Source organism: Suillus paluster, assembly GCF_016628075.1.
Source record: "Suillus paluster strain FC165 chromosome Unknown EDB91scaffold_2, whole genome shotgun sequence".
Taxonomy (NCBI): domain Eukaryota; kingdom Fungi; phylum Basidiomycota; class Agaricomycetes; order Boletales; family Suillaceae; genus Suillus; species Suillus paluster.
This window is the reverse complement of record NW_024537562.1, coordinates 557,323-572,084: the sequence shown is the minus strand read 5'-3', so window position 1 is coordinate 572,084 and position 14,762 is coordinate 557,323. Positions and strand designations below refer to the sequence as shown.

Below are 14,762 nucleotides of genomic sequence, written 5' to 3'. Positions count from 1 at the left end.
TCCGTTAGTTTACATGGAACTTGTAATAACATATGTTTCATTACGATTGGCCTCGGCTCGAGTCTAGCACATGAACTTTTCTGCTAAATGTATAAAGAGCGCTGTGATAGTAAAGGCTTGGTAAATAGATCAGCCACTACTAACTAGTACTACTAGTAGTAGTACTAACACCAGCCTTCTGAGCGCCGAGTCCATGACGTTCTGTCTCTTCCGTCTTTGAAAAATTGCTGCAATTACCCAGTCCGAGCAAATAAAAGTCTTACACTGACCTCCACGTTCTCAAAACATTACTTTCCTAAACTTCTTCATACCTTGTATCCCTCGCCGACCGCGCAGGTCCACCAGCACGACGTCTGGGGATCAAATACCTATGAACGGTACAAATATCCTTCCCAGTCAGAATGCAATAGGTTCGCGGCCAGCAAAACCCCCTCCAACTGGTCTCGCTCCTTCTGCCCCTGCCGTCGCGCCTCCTCTTCTTCCTAATCATCCGAATCCACCCACTCCAAATCGAACAGTACCACCCCATTCAAATAACACCGTCGTTAATGGAACCTACTCGCACAATCAGAAAGGAAAGAAGAAGAACGATGTTCCTGTCGATCCTGCTACTATGTACGAGTCTCTCAAGAGCAGGATCGCAGCTCTCGAAGAGGAGGAGGTGCTAGAGGAAGAAGAGGAGAAGATATTTGGTGCGTGTGTGCTAACTCTCCAATTCATACACCACTCATGCCTCTATTAGCTGAGGAGGCTGTAAAGTCGGTGAAGGGAATGGAGGAAAATGCGGTTCATGCCAAGTACATCGAACTTGTGCGTTATCATTTGCACGTCCGATATATACATTTCTGAATCCCGGAACCGCAGTTCGCAGAACTCAAACGATTAGAACGCGACCATGCAAAGGAAAAACAGAAATTGGTCAAGGACAAGGATGCCGGTACGGGCGATTGGCACGCTCCGTTATTCAATACTCATTGTATTCATATAGCAAAGGGTCAACTGACGAAAGCTAACCAGACTAAAGTTAAAATGGAGAATTTGGCGCGCGAGCTCCAAAAGGTCAGTACTTTTCCAACCTAATTTTACTCTCTTAACTGACTTCTGTACAGGACAACAAGAGACTACGGGTACGCATTACTGCGCAACGAGGTTCATCCACTATGCTTACAGCGGCCTAGGAGGACAGTAAACGTCTAGCACAATGCATAGAAGAAGCACAAGAAGAGGTACGCGTCACTTTCTCAGCCGGTAGCTTGCACATAGTGTACCCAATGCTGCCCTTCAGATCATGCAGATGAAATCGGACATGGCAAAACGAGTCGACAAGGCCAAAACGCAAGACGTCAAATACCGCGAGATGCCTGACATTGTCGTGAAGGTCGTCTGCCGATATCGAGCCGAGCTCTTCTTCAAAATCTCGCGCAAGACCAAGTTCTCCCGACTGTTCAATGCGTGGACGGACAGAATGGAGGCGACGGGTGGGAAGAAGGAGGATGGAAAAACACCGGTGAGCGGGAAGCAGATGAATGGCACTGCCAAGTCAGAAGCCGCCAGCACGCACACCGTTGGGTCCACTGCGTCATCCTCCTATGCAGTTCATCTTCTCCCATAACGGACGGACAATAGATGCGGATCAGACTCCAGAAGAGCAGGGTGTAGAAGACGGAGATGAGATTCTTGCGGTAGAGCTCATGGACCTTACCGAAGGACCCGGGCTGGATGACTGGGTGAGTGGTGGACATGAATGGTATTGAAAGCTGATGGCAATGCTCATACCATATAGGATGAACTTGCCAGAGTCTCGTCGTCAGCGGCTCAGGAAGAATTGGACGGATGATCCGCAAGAGTGCGTTCCCATATTCGCTTGATTCACTCAACTAACCCTGTGTGATTAGCGCCCGACGATCATTGGAAGACATATTCGATGGCGTGTACGTGCCTCCGTTAATTGAGAATGTCTGTCCACTAAGCTATGTCTGTAGCGTACGAGAACGACTGAAGGAAGTTCTCCGACAATACGAGCTTCGCGAACGACATTTTGAATGCGTCATCCGTTCGAAAAGAGCTAGAAGTTCTCCTATCTCGCGCTCGAGCAGCCGAGCAGAAGCAACTGGCTGAGGGGGAGAAAACCCGTGCCGATAGAGTGGACGACGAGGTAATTGAAATTCCATTCCTGTCTACAGCATATCCCCTCAGCTTTTCGTAACAACCCAGAATCAGCATATCCGAAAGGAGCTAGAAGATGCGCAGAACGGTCAAACAATGTTGATCGATAAGCTCATTACCTGCTGCAAGGAGGTGTGTGCATCTATGCCATGCAGCAGTGCGTCTTCGATTTGACGTACTGATACAGCCAAATGCCGAGCGGACACAACGCTTATTCGCTTCTCTTCGAGAAGAGTTGGAAAAGCGGGGAGCCAAACTTGCAGATGACGGTCCTGTAGGAGGTTGAACGTCATTATGTTTATTGTTGTTCAGCTCGTTTTCGATTTCTAGGGGGAGCGAATCAATACTGGTATCAAATGATCGGGTGTACAAGTAAGGCGTATTGATTAAAAAACCGAAAGAGGATGTCCGATATATCAGAAGAGTAGTCGTACAAAAAGTCCACGGCATCCAAACTCGATAGAGGTGCATGAAGATATGCTACAGCGACTAGAGAAGAGCGTCGAGCTCCTCGGGATTTTCAACGTAACCTGACTTGGTGAAGGTCTTGCCCTTCACAAACTCCAGGCCCTCGCCAGCGTAGCTGACGCGTGGCGAGAGTTCAATCTCCACACCGTCCTTAACCTGGGCACCAGCCCTCTCCAGGAACCGCTTGTGCTGCGAAAGCAGGTCGCGGCGGCTAGTCTCTGGGTCATCTGCACCAGTTCCAGGCGCGTTTTTGAGCGGACTGAACTCTTCATTACGTGCAACTTCCAGCACCGCAAAGCGCTTCGTGAAGGGGAAGACGTCAAACACAAACAGCTCGAGCTTCATGCCGTTAGGCTTGGTCGGCTTGACTGCTTTTCCAGTCTCCAGATCAATTGTGGGAATCTTCTTGCGAGCGATGTGGAATGCAAGGTCATCTTCGAATGATTCAACAGGATTTGAGATAGCTCGTCGTGTAGAAGTGGTTGGCGATGTTGGCGGCGTTGAAAGCGAGCTCTCCAGTCTTGGAGTTACGAAGTTCGGCTTGTTCCTTGGAGATTTCCGAGTACTCGACGAACACTGAACTTGTCTCCTCTGCGGGCGACAACACCAACTGACTCTGAGGGCGAGGTCTTCGGGACTACTTTGGCAGCACAGTCAGCTTGCTTGGATATGCAGTAGCCGAGGAAGACTGGGTCAGCGACTTTGACAAGGCAGTTGTCGACGCAATAGGCATGAACGTAAAGGACTCCTCGATCAGTCAAGTCAGAAAGAACCGTTGAACTGTTAGACTTGGATAGAGGTGCGCGGGTAGCGGCATATAGCCCGCCATTGCCGTCAGGGGCGACTGCAACACGTGATGTGCTCTCGAGCATGATTTTGCCCTCTGCAGTCAAGCAAGGGAGAGTGCCTGAAGACGTGGATCAATATAAATAGTGCTACAAGGAACCAAAATAGTCACCTTGTTCGAAGAAAACGACGTTCTTTGAACTCAGCCCAAAGAAGTTGTTCTTCGCGAAGTATGCCTCGGTTTCGCGACGCGTTGGGCCGCTGGTCATGACATACCACGGAATGACGACTGAACCTGCAGATTTGTTGCATTCTTTTTCGGCAACAACTTGAAGGCGAGCGATACGCTCAGCCTGGTATTGGAAGAGGCTTTTGTGTGAAGGCAAGCCGATGTCGTAGCAACCCTTGGGCGCTGAACTGCCCAGACGGGTACCTTGACCGCCCGCCATGAGGAGTACACCCACCTCCCCACGTGCGATGGCCTCGAGGCCCTCGCTACACCATCTCTTCTCGTTCGCAGGATCATTGACTACAGATTCACACGCCCCAACGGGAAGGGGTTCAATAGGCTCGGGGTCGGCGGCTTCCTTCTCAGAAGCGATAGCCTTCTTGTATATCCTGTTCACGCGGTCGATGTCAAGGTTTTCGAGTTGGTGGGAGAGGGATTCGCGCTCTGAGTCTGGAAGGGTTGACCAGAAAGTGAGGAGGTGATCGTGACCAGCAGCCTGGTATCTGTCGCGGATATTATCAACGAGCATTCTGACTTTAGTAAAGTATGAACTTTTTGGAATGATTCTGAAGATGAATGAAGAGAAGGATGTGGCAGAGCTTGGAAGACTTTCTATTTATTGCGGATGAGTAGGAATTTCCGGTACTAGCCGTCGCGAACGGCGCAACTGCCTTTCATCGTGACGCCCACAGCCCCAGTGGCGACATAGCCCCTTCTAAACCCTCGTGCCTTCCCCTAAGTCCAACGATGGCCGCAGCTAATACCTGATTCACTCTTTGGCGTTTCGACCTCTCATATGACGATGTAAGATCACGGGCGCCTATGTTTACTTACATAAGTCTAGCACAGAATTAGAACGAAGCCAATAGTTGACAAGGTAGATTGATGACAGCATTTCCATTCTTTATCCGCTTCAACGTCGTTTCAGCAGGTCAACTGAGGTCAACTGATACGACGTTTTGATCGATGCGGTGGCAATCGCACGTCAATGCATCAACGTTGGCTGCACGTGTTCGAAAGAAGTCTGAACTTCTAGCAGGTCATTACAGGCATTTGTAACAGTTACGAGATGCATAAGTACGTTCTCGCAATCAGCGAAACTATAAACACTACTGATTTCAGACTTGAATTGCATCCTCTACTTAGCGTGTGTTCAACGAGTCGTTTGAACGCGTTATGTTGATGCGCATCAATGAAATAATTTTCAAATTTTCAAGACTCACCCATTTCCGTCGATCTTCCTCGAAGGCAGCCGATTTAAATTCGGATCACAAGCGAATCTACGATGGTAATTGATCCACTAGTGCAAGTAATTCCTCATATAAAGACGGGCCTCATGTAGTACCCCACTTTATTCCCCTCACCCAAGTAGCACTTGCAAGGCCAACATGCCCCTACTCAATCGCCTCGTCAATCTTGCTGTGCTCGGGGTCTCTGCAATTCCACCTGTGCTATCCTTCCAGCCCGGCTTTAGCTACGGTTCTGAAAAAGTACGAGGTGTTAGTCTTGGCGGCTGGCTTGTCCTGGAGGTAAGGAATCTAATCGTCGCTTCTGATGCCCTCTTTTCATTTGGATCTAGCCTTGGATCACCCCAAGTATTTTCGAAAATACTGGCAATAATAATATCGTCGATGAGTGGACCTTCGGCGAGTACCAGGACTACGACACCGCGAAGGCGGTTTTACAAGATCATTGGAATTCTTGGATTACTGAATCTGACTTTGAAGCCATTGCAGCAGCAGGGTATAGTTTAAATCATTGCTCACCGAAATCCCTCTCAAGTATTATACAGCTTGAACCATGTCCGTCTCCCAATCGGTTACTGGGCATTTGAAGTTGGTGCAGGAGAGCCATACATAACTGGCCAACTAGACTATATGAAGAGTGCCATTACCTGGGCGTCGAACTATGGCCTCAAGCTCGTTATCGACCTGCATGGTGCCCCTGGTAGCCAGAACGGGTGAATACAATAGTAACATCATCTCGATATCATGTTCTGTGCTAAAGTCTCCTCTCACAGTTATGATAATTCTGGTCAAAGAATGTCATATCCGACATGGCATTCGAACCAGACCAACGTTGATAGGACAGATTCAATTATCAAGACGATTATTTCTATAGTCGACTCAGAGTACGAAACAGTGCCTACCATTGGACCATTGAATGAGTAAGTTCTCTTCTTTACCGGTTTACTTTCCGCCAAGTCAATGCGTTATAGACCTGCAGGATATGACGGTGATGACGTGCTCGAGGTCGTGAAACAATATTGGTATGACTCGTACGGGAACATCAGGCAAGGACTTGACCCTCATCTCAATTTTAGCCAAGAATAACCGGAGCTTATAGATACCCTTACGGTTCATCAACGGAAAGTAATACTGTTGAACTCATTCATGATGCGTTCCAATCTCGCAGTTACTGGGATGGCTTCATGACCGACGGATACGACGGCGTCGCAATGGACACTCATATCTACCAGATGTTCTCAGACGAGGTATGCACCCCTTCCTCCGTGACGCAATGTATTAACGACGTAAGTAGCAGGTCGCCTACAACTATTCCCAGCACATCGAGGAGGCGTGCAGTCAAGGGTCAAACCTCGCCAGCTATGACTTGTGGGTAATCGTCGGTGAATGGACCCCCGCGTCGACGGACTGCGCCACATGGTTGAATGGTCGCGGCACTGGAGCACGCTATGATGGAAGCATGTCAGGCTCCTCCTATGTCGGCAGCTGTACAGGCAAATCGGGCAACGCTACGTCATTCAGCTCAGATTACAAGACCTTCATGCGCCAGTACTGGGAAGCTCAGGTCATCTCCTACGAGAAAGGTGATGGATGGATTCAATGGACCTGGAAGGCTGAGAATGCAGATGACTGGAGTTACCAGGCTGGGTTGAAGTATGGATGGATACCGCAAGACCCCACTGATTTGGAGTACCCGAACATCTGCGATTGAGAGATTGAAGCCTCGAAGCACGAATGCCAAAAACCACCGACGAAGTCAGGCTGATGCTTAGTAGCAGCCTATATATACGAGGCTGGACTTGGACTTGGACTTGGGCTTGTTTACCGTGGTAGACTCTATATACCCATATACCCAACTTGTATGTAATATTCTATCATCCATAAACGTTGAACTTCAACAAATTAGAACACAACTCCACACCCCAGGTATCCAGAAGTGACAGCGCATATTCTCGTAACTATGTATCAGTCAAATGACCACGCGCGCTTGACGCGCACAGATCACGGCCCGGGTCGGCGGTGTGGCGTACCTCCGTGGCGCCATGCATATTGACAGTTATCTCGACTCAGTACTCATCTTTGAGGTACTATATTGCTATATTACAAGCTCAAGCAAAGCTCAAGAATCATTCCTTCCGGATTCTACTATGTGACAAATTGGCAACTGGAGGACCCGACCATATCAAGCCGCCCAGGAGGGCAGTAGCCTTTCTTATCCTAGGCCGCCGACGTTTTAGCTCCTCCACCTTCACGTGGGGCTCAGTCCCCATGAACACGTTCTCCATTCGATTATAATAACTTGCTTCTGATAGGCCTAGGTAGGCCTACATAGGTGTTCCGCACTGTGCTCCGATCTGAGGCCTGAGGATCCAAATCGGTACCACCGGGAGGCGGCAGCTGTGGCAAAACAGCCTGAGTGCATACCATTAATGATACCATGATGGTGCTGAACACGTGTGGAGGGGTGAGAGCACTTTTCGCTGATCTGCAGCCTTTTCTGCGTGGAGTTCATGGTTCACCCACAAAACGCCAATAAAATGCGGCCGGACTTGGGTCGATGGATTTACATCCTCTAGGTTTCTGATGCACCGTTATCTGCTTTCGGCCCTCATTGGGCTGTCTCTGTTTGACTCTGCGTTGTCTCAATTTTCTCCTGGTTTTCCCTATGGTTCTGAGAAGGTCCGAGGCGTCAACCTTGGAGGATGGCTCGTACTCGAGGTACGTGCAATGATGGTGGACGATGGTCAAACTCCTTAACTGACAGTTATATTAATGTAGCCATGGATCACCCCCAGCATATTCGACAACACAGGAAATCCAAATATTGTTGATGAATGGACGCTTGGAGAATACTATGACCCCACCACAGCAACAAGCGTACTACAGAACCACTGGAACACCTGGATTACAGAGACCGATTTTTCGAATATCGCTGCTGCTGGGTATATGTGCAAGCGTACACACCATGATTGTTGACTCACGTCGGCTTGCTGCAGATTGAACCATGTGAGAATACCTATCGGGTACTGGGCCTTTGAAGTTGGCCCTGGTGAGCCATACATACAGGGCCAACTGCCTTATCTTCAGAACGCCGTACAATGGGCCAGCCAATATGGACTGAAGGTGATCATCGATCTTCACGGCGCTCCCGGAAGCCAAAACGGGTGCATACTGATTGTGTCCCCGTGTCTCCTAACAACTCATGCAAATTTGTAGGTACGACAATTCTGGACACAGAATCTCATATCCTACATGGCAGTCGAATCAAACGAACATTGACCGGACAGATGCAATCATCAAACAAATTGTTTCCATGTTTGTTGGTCAGTCCAGTGTCGTTCCTATCATTGCGCCTCTGAACGAGTGAGTGCATCTAAGAAAGGATTCTGGAACGAATGTGACGTGCTTTTTTTCTTCTATACAGGCCAGCCGGGTATTATGGATCGACCGTTCTAACACCTCTGAAACAATACTACTACGATTCCTATGGAAACATCAGGTAGGAAGCACTTATTATTATTGCCAACTTATGGAAGAGCGCTAATGTATCGCGCAGGTATCCGTACGGCACATCTACACAAAGCAACATCGTCGTTCTACTCCATGATGCTTTCCAGCCTTTGAGTTATTGGAGCGGATTCGAGACAACACCTAACTGGCAGGGCGTGGCGATGGATACACATATTTACCAGGTGTTTTCCGACGCGGTATGTCTCCGTGATTGAGAACCTCTTCCAAGTCTAATGACATGCTCCTATGTTTTCGCAGGATGTTCAAATGTCTTGGCAGAGCCATATCAATACTGCGTGTGCTACTCAATCCTCTCTCCCTGGTTTCGACCTTTGGCTTATGGTTGGTGAATGGGCACCCGCCATTACCGACTGCGCCACCTACCTCAACGGCAGGGGCTCCGGAGCCCGATACGATGGTTCCTATCCCGGTTCCACTTATGTCGGAAGTTGCAGCGGGCTTACCGGAAGCGCATCTACTTTTAGCTCGAGTTACAAGACTTTCCTTCGTCAGTTCTGGGAAGCGCAGGTAATTTCTTATGAGAAAGTAAACGGGTGGTTGATGTGGGCGTGGAAGACAGAGAGTGCAGACGAATGGTCATACCAAGCTGGATTACAAAACGGCTGGATACCCTGGTCTCCTACTGACCTCCTATACCCCACCATTTGCGGGTAGACACATCTTAATACATAGAAGCCTATCTATCTCCCCCTTCCTTGTATATTATTACCATTATGTATTCGTTATTGTTTTGCATGATTACCCAACTGTTGTATATCCAGTTTTCGAAGAATCGCACACTCTGATGGTAGTCACCGTGTTGTATGTATGAGGCCATTCGTTGCGATAACTGTTGACTAACATTATGTACCGAAAATATGTAGTGATCTAAGTTCATGCTCCTGTGACACCATATTTTCGAAGTGTCGCCTTCCAATCTCCCATGTCCCCGCGACCCATCGTCAAAATTGTGGCTTTGTTTCCAGACGAGGGTGCAAATAGTCTAGTAGCGACGCGCCGCACACAGTCAGGAGTTACCTTGTCTATAGCCTCAGTCATATCAGTGATGGGGATCTTCCGACCGTGAACAAGTAACTGGGACAAGACGTGAGTGTGGGGGCATTTTTATTAAAAAAAACATGTCATACCTGTCGGCCGAGATCCTCTACTTCTACTGCTCGACTCTCGAGAGCCATCATCAGGCTCGATTTGAGCTGATTCTTGGCACGTTCAAGCTCAACTTTGGGTACAGACTGATATATAAGCAGGCTGAGCTGATTGACTAGGTGGGGCAGAATTTGTGCAGGAGTATTGCCTCTCTGGCCAGGAGCATTGGGGACGAATGAGGCAAAAAGGCCGAAAAGCGAGGAATCCGTATAAATGTGATGGAAGGAAGCGCAGTGGTCGATTTGGGTGTAGTGATTCAGGATGTGTGTGTATAGTCGAGAGTACATGCCCTTGCCAGGACCACCTGCAAGAGGTTAAGTAAAGCGTGCGACATAGGAAAACCGTAGATACTCACCAGCTGAGAAACTTCCACCGCCTCCAAGGAGTACTTGCATTGTGGCAAGGGCATAGATATCATCATCGTGAATACCCACACCCTCAAAGGCTAGGTAGAGTTGATCGAACTCTGTCGTGCTCGGGATGTGACGAACGCCACCCACGTAATTGGATTGAGGGTTCAGTGGAGGAGGCGGTGGCTCGGTGGAAAGGGACGTAGGGTACAGATATGTTGATGCAGCACGAGTTAATGATTTGTAGAGCGAGGGAGAAGACGAGGGAAGTAAGTGGGGTGGTAGATTTTGAGTAGCTGACGGTTGAAGTGATGAAACCGATGGCACTGGCGTAAACTTGAGGGATGAGAAATATTTATCAGCCAACTCTACTAGCCGTTCGTGCTGCATCCCAGCACCAGCAATCACCATCCTCTCCGGACGGTACCAGTTTGTAATACAGTCCCGAAGTAGGTCTCCAGTAATTGCGTCTATTCGCTCTTCCGGGCATAGGAGGGGATTCCCAAGTGTTTTCCTACCGTATGCAACCTCATGCAAGACCTCTGGCAGAATCATCTCGGGCTTCTGACTAATTTCTCGGATCTCATAACGAGCGGCATCTCTCTGGGCGTCGAGTTCATCGGGTAGGAATGTCGAATTGAGGATGGTGTCTGATATGAGTGAAAGGGCGAGAGGCGTGGCTTGGTCGAAGTTGGAAGATTGGTACATGATGGACTCGCGTGATGAAGAGCACATGATTTGGCCGCCTAGCTTGTCTATTGCGGTCGCCATATCTTCTGTAGAGCGCGAGCTGGTGGTCTGAGCAATACCGAGAAATGTTAACCTGGTATTAATATCGCGTAAAGCTACGCACCTTGAAGGCCATCCTGTCCAGAAAGTGGCTAACGCCCGAGGTCGACGAGTCTTCATACCTGGAGCCTGCATCTACATAGAGTCCAACAGATGAAAAATGACCGGGGGTTGACTCAGTAGCAACTCTGATTTTATTTGGCAGAGTAGTGATCTGCAATGGAGGTTGCACTGCTTGTGAAAATTGTCGTTGGCTACGACGGACGAGCGACGTTGTTGCTCTCCGCATGATGAGTAAAGTCAAGAGCTGAGAATAGCTGAGAATGCTCAACAAGCGAATATAGCCACCATAATTACGTAAAAGACAACCTACCAAAAAGAAGACCCCACCGTGGTTCGAACACGGGACCGCACGATCTGCAATCGTATGCTCTACCACTGAGCTATGGAGTCTTGTGATAGGACGCAAAAAGTAATGAACCAAGTATTGACAATGTGTGCATACTCATGTGCTGGTATCTGGCAGTCCGAGTAGGATAAATGAATCTATCCAACGATATCACCTACACTCCACTTGGCGAACTCCAGGACTTCAATACCTCCTTCCTCTCCATCCCTGACAAGACCTTGTCGTTTACTCCAGTTCTCTAGGGCAATCCGCACTGGCTCATTTACACTCTCCCCTCCAGGCATCATGAAAGGTTGGTTGTACAGCGCCGTCTCGTCACTGTCCGACGACTTGATCGAGCGAGTATCAAAGCCAGCGATTTGTCGTGCAAGTGCACGCTCGAGGCGTTCAAGATCTTTGACGAAGGTCTCGTTCTCAAGGCGGCGTGCAAGCTCTGGAGACTTCAGAGCGAGCACAGCCAAGGACCCGATGCGACCTTGAGGAGCGGAGCCCACAGATCCGTGCAGATAGGACGCGAGACGCAGACCAAGATTGGGAGACTGTCCCGAAAATGGGCTTTGCACGATCGTCACAACTCTCTTCAGGGAAACCTTCTCGCCCACTTTGGCAATGAGGTCTCTAATAGAGCTCGACACCGTAGATGACGAATGAGATTGGAGGTTGTTTTGAGACAACAGGGGGGCATCGTTCAGAACGTCCAGCGAACAGGATCTGATGAGAGTTGGAGAGTCAGTTGGATCCGTGATAAATGCAGCGGTATGAGCTATATCCGCTGCCAGTTGGCAGAACAGCGCGTTTCTTCCAACAAAATCTGTTTCGCAGTTCAATTCAACCATGGCTGCCCGAATACCACCGCTACCCAAGGCTGTTTTCCCCCTGCTCCCCCCAGAGAGTATACACATACTAACAAGCCCTTCCCGGGCCTCCCGAGCCTGGACATTCGCCGCCTTTTTTATGCCTGACGCTGTAAGATCATTCTTCAGCCATTCAAGGGCGTTTTGTATGTCGTTGTTGGTTTGACTAAGAGCTTCTCGTGCTTTTGAGATTGAGACCTCCGTGAGTTTGCGCAGCTGCGCGACATGCTGCAGGGAGGGCTTGGATGGAGCTGTAGAATAATGCGACTGGCAAAAGCGCGAGAACGTCAGCGCATGAGGCCGTTTCGACGAGCGAAGCAATTGGGCTATCATCGTGAAAGGATGAGCGAGCAAATTTTTGTGTGACGCGCGCGACTAGGAACGCTCACGTGACGCTAAAATTCCTTTTTTTGGGTCATATCGTCGGCGCATTGATAGAAACTGCTACCCGTTTCTTTCTCGCGCCGTCATGGATTTTCGGTTCAAAGTTCCCGAGACCATCCCCCAGGATTTACTCCTTATTCGAGACATTGTCGGAGCTATCCCTTCACTAAAAGCAGATGTCCCGAAGGATGTCCAAGAGTCCGCAGACTCGAGCGATGATTCCATCGCAAGCTCGTCCAGCGAAATTGACAGTGAGGATGAGGTTGAAGCCGATTTAATGGTTCCAGATGAGGAATCTTCCAACCTTACACCTGTTATGTGAGTCCTTTCACACTGTTTGTTAGCTGATATCTTGAGACTATTGTCAGGCCAGGATCACCAGAGTCAGACTCAAGCTCAGACTCATCCTCGGACTCAGATTCTGAGTCAGATGAGGATGAACCTGCTGAAAAAGCAGGAGATAAAAATGCGCTGAACCCTCGAAAACCACAGATTGATGTGGACGATGACGAGGAATCAGGCGCTACAGCTGCTACATCATATGTACAGACCAAAAATGAGGTTGTCGAAACAGACATTATTGTCCCTTCCATATCAGAAGTCGGACCCGAAGAAGTGCTGGAAAAGGTTGGCGAGGTGATGAACATTGTTGGGAATGTAGTAATTGTGAAGGGCCTTCCTGCTGACTCCTCCAGAGCTGCGTCTGAAAAGGCGCTAGATACCGAGACATTACTTGTCTTCGACGATCGAAAAGTTCTCGGACATGTGCGTATTTTCTGTTCTCAGGATACCTCTGCTGACCTCATGCAGGTATATGAAACGTTCGGGCCCACTTCCCAGCCCTTGTATCAGATAAAATTCAACCAGAGCTACCCGCTGGACACCGAGAAGATTCGCGTCGCTCGCGAAGTTTACCATATACCGCAACAAAGTAATTTCGTCTTCATGGAATATCTTAAAAAGCTTCGGGGGAGTGACGCAAGTAACGTTCACGATGAGGAGCCCGGTGAAGATGAAATGGAGTTCTCGGATGACGAACAAGAAGCCGCGTTCAAGCAGGCGCGCAAGAAAAAGTATGTGCATCCACTCGGAAATATTCCCATTCTCATTCATTCTCTGCAGACGTGGCGTATCTGTGTCATCGTCTCGACAGACAACACCTGTGCCGCCACAGCCCCACTACAACAACGATGATATTGATAAAATTTTCTATGGGGCGAATCCATATGACGCCCACGGCCCGTATGACGACGGGTACCGGGTCGCCGGGCCGTCGCGTCCAGCGCCCATCCCATACGACGATCCGTATGCCGATGAGGTCAAAGTGGACGTTGTGAAGTATGAAGAAGACATGAACGGCCCTTCCACAGAGACTCGCCCATCTGGTAGGGAATCCGAGAGAAGCTTTGGAGACAGCAGAGGACGGGGTCGGGGGCGTGGAAGAGGCCATGATAGAGGTGGAGGAGCTCGCGATCGTGGAAGGGGTCGTGGGCGCGGGCGGCCAGACCGAGGGCGACGTTCGTGGGGAGAGCCTCCAAGGTGGTCTCAACAAAGCCCTACCGCTCCCTCAGTGGAGCCGTACAATTCAAGCACTTTATCACCGACATCTGACGCCTCCATTCAACCGGTCGGAATCCCTGGATATTCTCCTTCACAGTCTTTCTCGCCTTCACCGACGTGGGGTTATCAGCCAGGTGGTTTTCAAGGTCACTCCTTTGGACAACAACAACAATCCGTGCAACCACACATCAATCCTCGATTTGCGACCGCATTTGGATTCAACGCGCACGCACACGGTCCTCCTGCATGGTTTGGGAGCCAGGAGGCTCAGTTCAACTCGTATCAGGTGCCACACCCTTCTCAACCCTGGACGAATCAATGGTTGGTGCATGGACAAGAGTCTGAAAACGCAGAGAGCGATACGTACACCCCTATCTAGTAGGTTCCTTCAATTGAATACTTGTCCATGGTGTTCCACTCTCAACGAAATTCGTACATGTCGCAAGAACCGACTCTGTCGGTTTACTGTAAATTTGTCACAACTGAGGGGTATCATCGTACAGGTATTAGTTGCTAGGATCGATGCGTGTCAACCACCTCACACGGTCACATCAATGTAAAGCACATGCGCACGATCTGTAGTAAATGACGCCGCATCTGCCGATTTTTCCCATCCTCGGCCTAAGGCGTATGTGTACTTTGTCTGTGCTTCCTTCTGGCTCACAGTGCAACAGCATGATTTCTCACGTCGTGCTTCACATGTCACGAGGAATTGATGTTCTAGGCCTTCCCTTCTAGTATCTTGTAAAACATGACAGACCTGACACTGGCTAATGCTGCTCCCGGAGTTTCCCTTCATGACGCATAAATATACAGACAGTCTGGAGTTGAAGCCTCTCAGGC

At 49.3% G+C, this 14,762-nt stretch overlaps 7 protein-coding genes and 1 non-coding gene across 8 annotated transcripts; 4 read left to right on the top strand and 4 right to left on the bottom strand.

The window, feature by feature from the left end:
• Nucleotides 1-370: 370 nt before the first annotated feature.
• On the top strand, nt 371-2,452 carry EDB91DRAFT_1233743 (uncharacterized protein; the record flags this gene model as incomplete). The annotated part of the gene is given in 14 exon segments (XM_041321134.1): nt 371-692; nt 743-810; nt 865-937; nt 989-1,059; nt 1,110-1,127; nt 1,179-1,226; nt 1,286-1,564; nt 1,596-1,727; nt 1,800-1,846; nt 1,896-1,931; nt 1,983-2,046; nt 2,066-2,155; nt 2,215-2,298; nt 2,354-2,452. The coding sequence occupies 14 exon segments, from the start codon at nt 371-373 to the stop codon at nt 2,450-2,452; spliced, it is 1,431 nt and encodes a 476-aa protein (XP_041183650.1).
• Nucleotides 2,453-2,655: 203 nt separating this feature from the next.
• EDB91DRAFT_1342671 (nucleotide-diphospho-sugar transferase) lies at nt 2,656-4,253 on the bottom strand (the record flags this gene model as incomplete). The annotated part of the gene is made up of 3 exons (XM_041325758.1): nt 3,593-4,253; nt 3,250-3,541; nt 2,656-3,181 (listed from the first exon to the last, which is right to left on the bottom strand). The coding sequence occupies exons 1-3, from the start codon at nt 4,176-4,178 to the stop codon at nt 2,656-2,658; spliced, it is 1,404 nt and encodes a 467-aa protein (XP_041183649.1). The 5' UTR covers nt 4,179-4,253.
• Nucleotides 4,254-5,037: 784 nt separating this feature from the next.
• Nucleotides 5,038-6,607, top strand: EDB91DRAFT_1076986 (glycoside hydrolase family 5 protein; the record flags this gene model as incomplete). Its single annotated transcript, XM_041314907.1, has 7 exons — nt 5,038-5,178; nt 5,229-5,392; nt 5,442-5,609; nt 5,670-5,816; nt 5,868-5,927; nt 5,996-6,143; nt 6,194-6,607. 7 exons carry the CDS (start codon nt 5,038-5,040, stop codon nt 6,605-6,607), a joined length of 1,242 nt encoding a protein of 413 aa, XP_041183648.1.
• A 440-nt stretch (nt 6,608-7,047) lies between these two features.
• On the top strand, nt 7,048-9,092 carry EDB91DRAFT_260881 (glycoside hydrolase family 5 protein). Its single transcript, XM_041326635.1, has 7 exons — nt 7,048-7,614; nt 7,675-7,838; nt 7,893-8,060; nt 8,113-8,259; nt 8,321-8,395; nt 8,453-8,603; nt 8,665-9,092. The coding sequence occupies exons 1-7, from the start codon at nt 7,480-7,482 to the stop codon at nt 9,079-9,081; spliced, it is 1,257 nt and encodes a 418-aa protein (XP_041183647.1). The 5' UTR covers nt 7,048-7,479; the 3' UTR covers nt 9,082-9,092.
• Nucleotides 9,093-9,300: 208 nt separating this feature from the next.
• On the bottom strand, nt 9,301-11,001 carry EDB91DRAFT_1242153 (Metalloenzyme, LuxS/M16 peptidase-like protein; the record flags this gene model as incomplete). Its single annotated transcript, XM_041322162.1, has 4 exons — nt 9,301-9,501; nt 9,555-9,877; nt 9,929-10,721; nt 10,777-11,001. 4 exons carry the CDS (start codon nt 10,999-11,001, stop codon nt 9,301-9,303), a joined length of 1,542 nt encoding a protein of 513 aa, XP_041183646.1.
• A 92-nt stretch (nt 11,002-11,093) lies between these two features.
• EDB91DRAFT_t13 lies at nt 11,094-11,165 on the bottom strand. The gene has a single exon. It is a non-coding gene; the product is annotated as a tRNA-Cys (tRNA).
• EDB91DRAFT_1096165 (elongation factor TS-domain-containing protein) lies at nt 11,141-12,316 on the bottom strand. Its single transcript, XM_041316986.1, has one exon. It carries the CDS (start codon nt 12,306-12,308, stop codon nt 11,259-11,261), a length of 1,050 nt encoding a protein of 349 aa, XP_041183645.1. The 5' UTR covers nt 12,309-12,316; the 3' UTR covers nt 11,141-11,258.
• A 128-nt stretch (nt 12,317-12,444) lies between these two features.
• EDB91DRAFT_1233738 (Gar1/Naf1 RNA binding region-domain-containing protein) lies at nt 12,445-14,298 on the top strand (the record flags this gene model as incomplete). The annotated part of the gene is made up of 4 exons (XM_041321133.1): nt 12,445-12,677; nt 12,728-13,124; nt 13,170-13,432; nt 13,482-14,298. 4 exons carry the CDS (start codon nt 12,445-12,447, stop codon nt 14,296-14,298), a joined length of 1,710 nt encoding a protein of 569 aa, XP_041183644.1.
• Between the last annotated feature and the right edge of the window lie 464 nt (nt 14,299-14,762).

Coding starts and splice junctions, on each gene's coding strand:
- EDB91DRAFT_1096165 (XM_041316986.1), bottom strand. CDS start 12,308: ATGATAGCCCAATTGCTTCGCTCGTCGAAACGGCCTCATGCGCTGACG.
- EDB91DRAFT_260881 (XM_041326635.1), top strand. CDS start 7,480: ATGCACCGTTATCTGCTTTCGGCCCTCATTGGGCTGTCTCTGTTTGAC. Junction 8,061..8,112: donor GCTCCCGGAAGCCAAAACGG/GTGCATACTGAT, acceptor GCAAATTTGTAG/GTACGACAATTCTGGACACA. Junction 8,260..8,320: donor ATCATTGCGCCTCTGAACGA/GTGAGTGCATCT, acceptor TCTTCTATACAG/GCCAGCCGGGTATTATGGAT.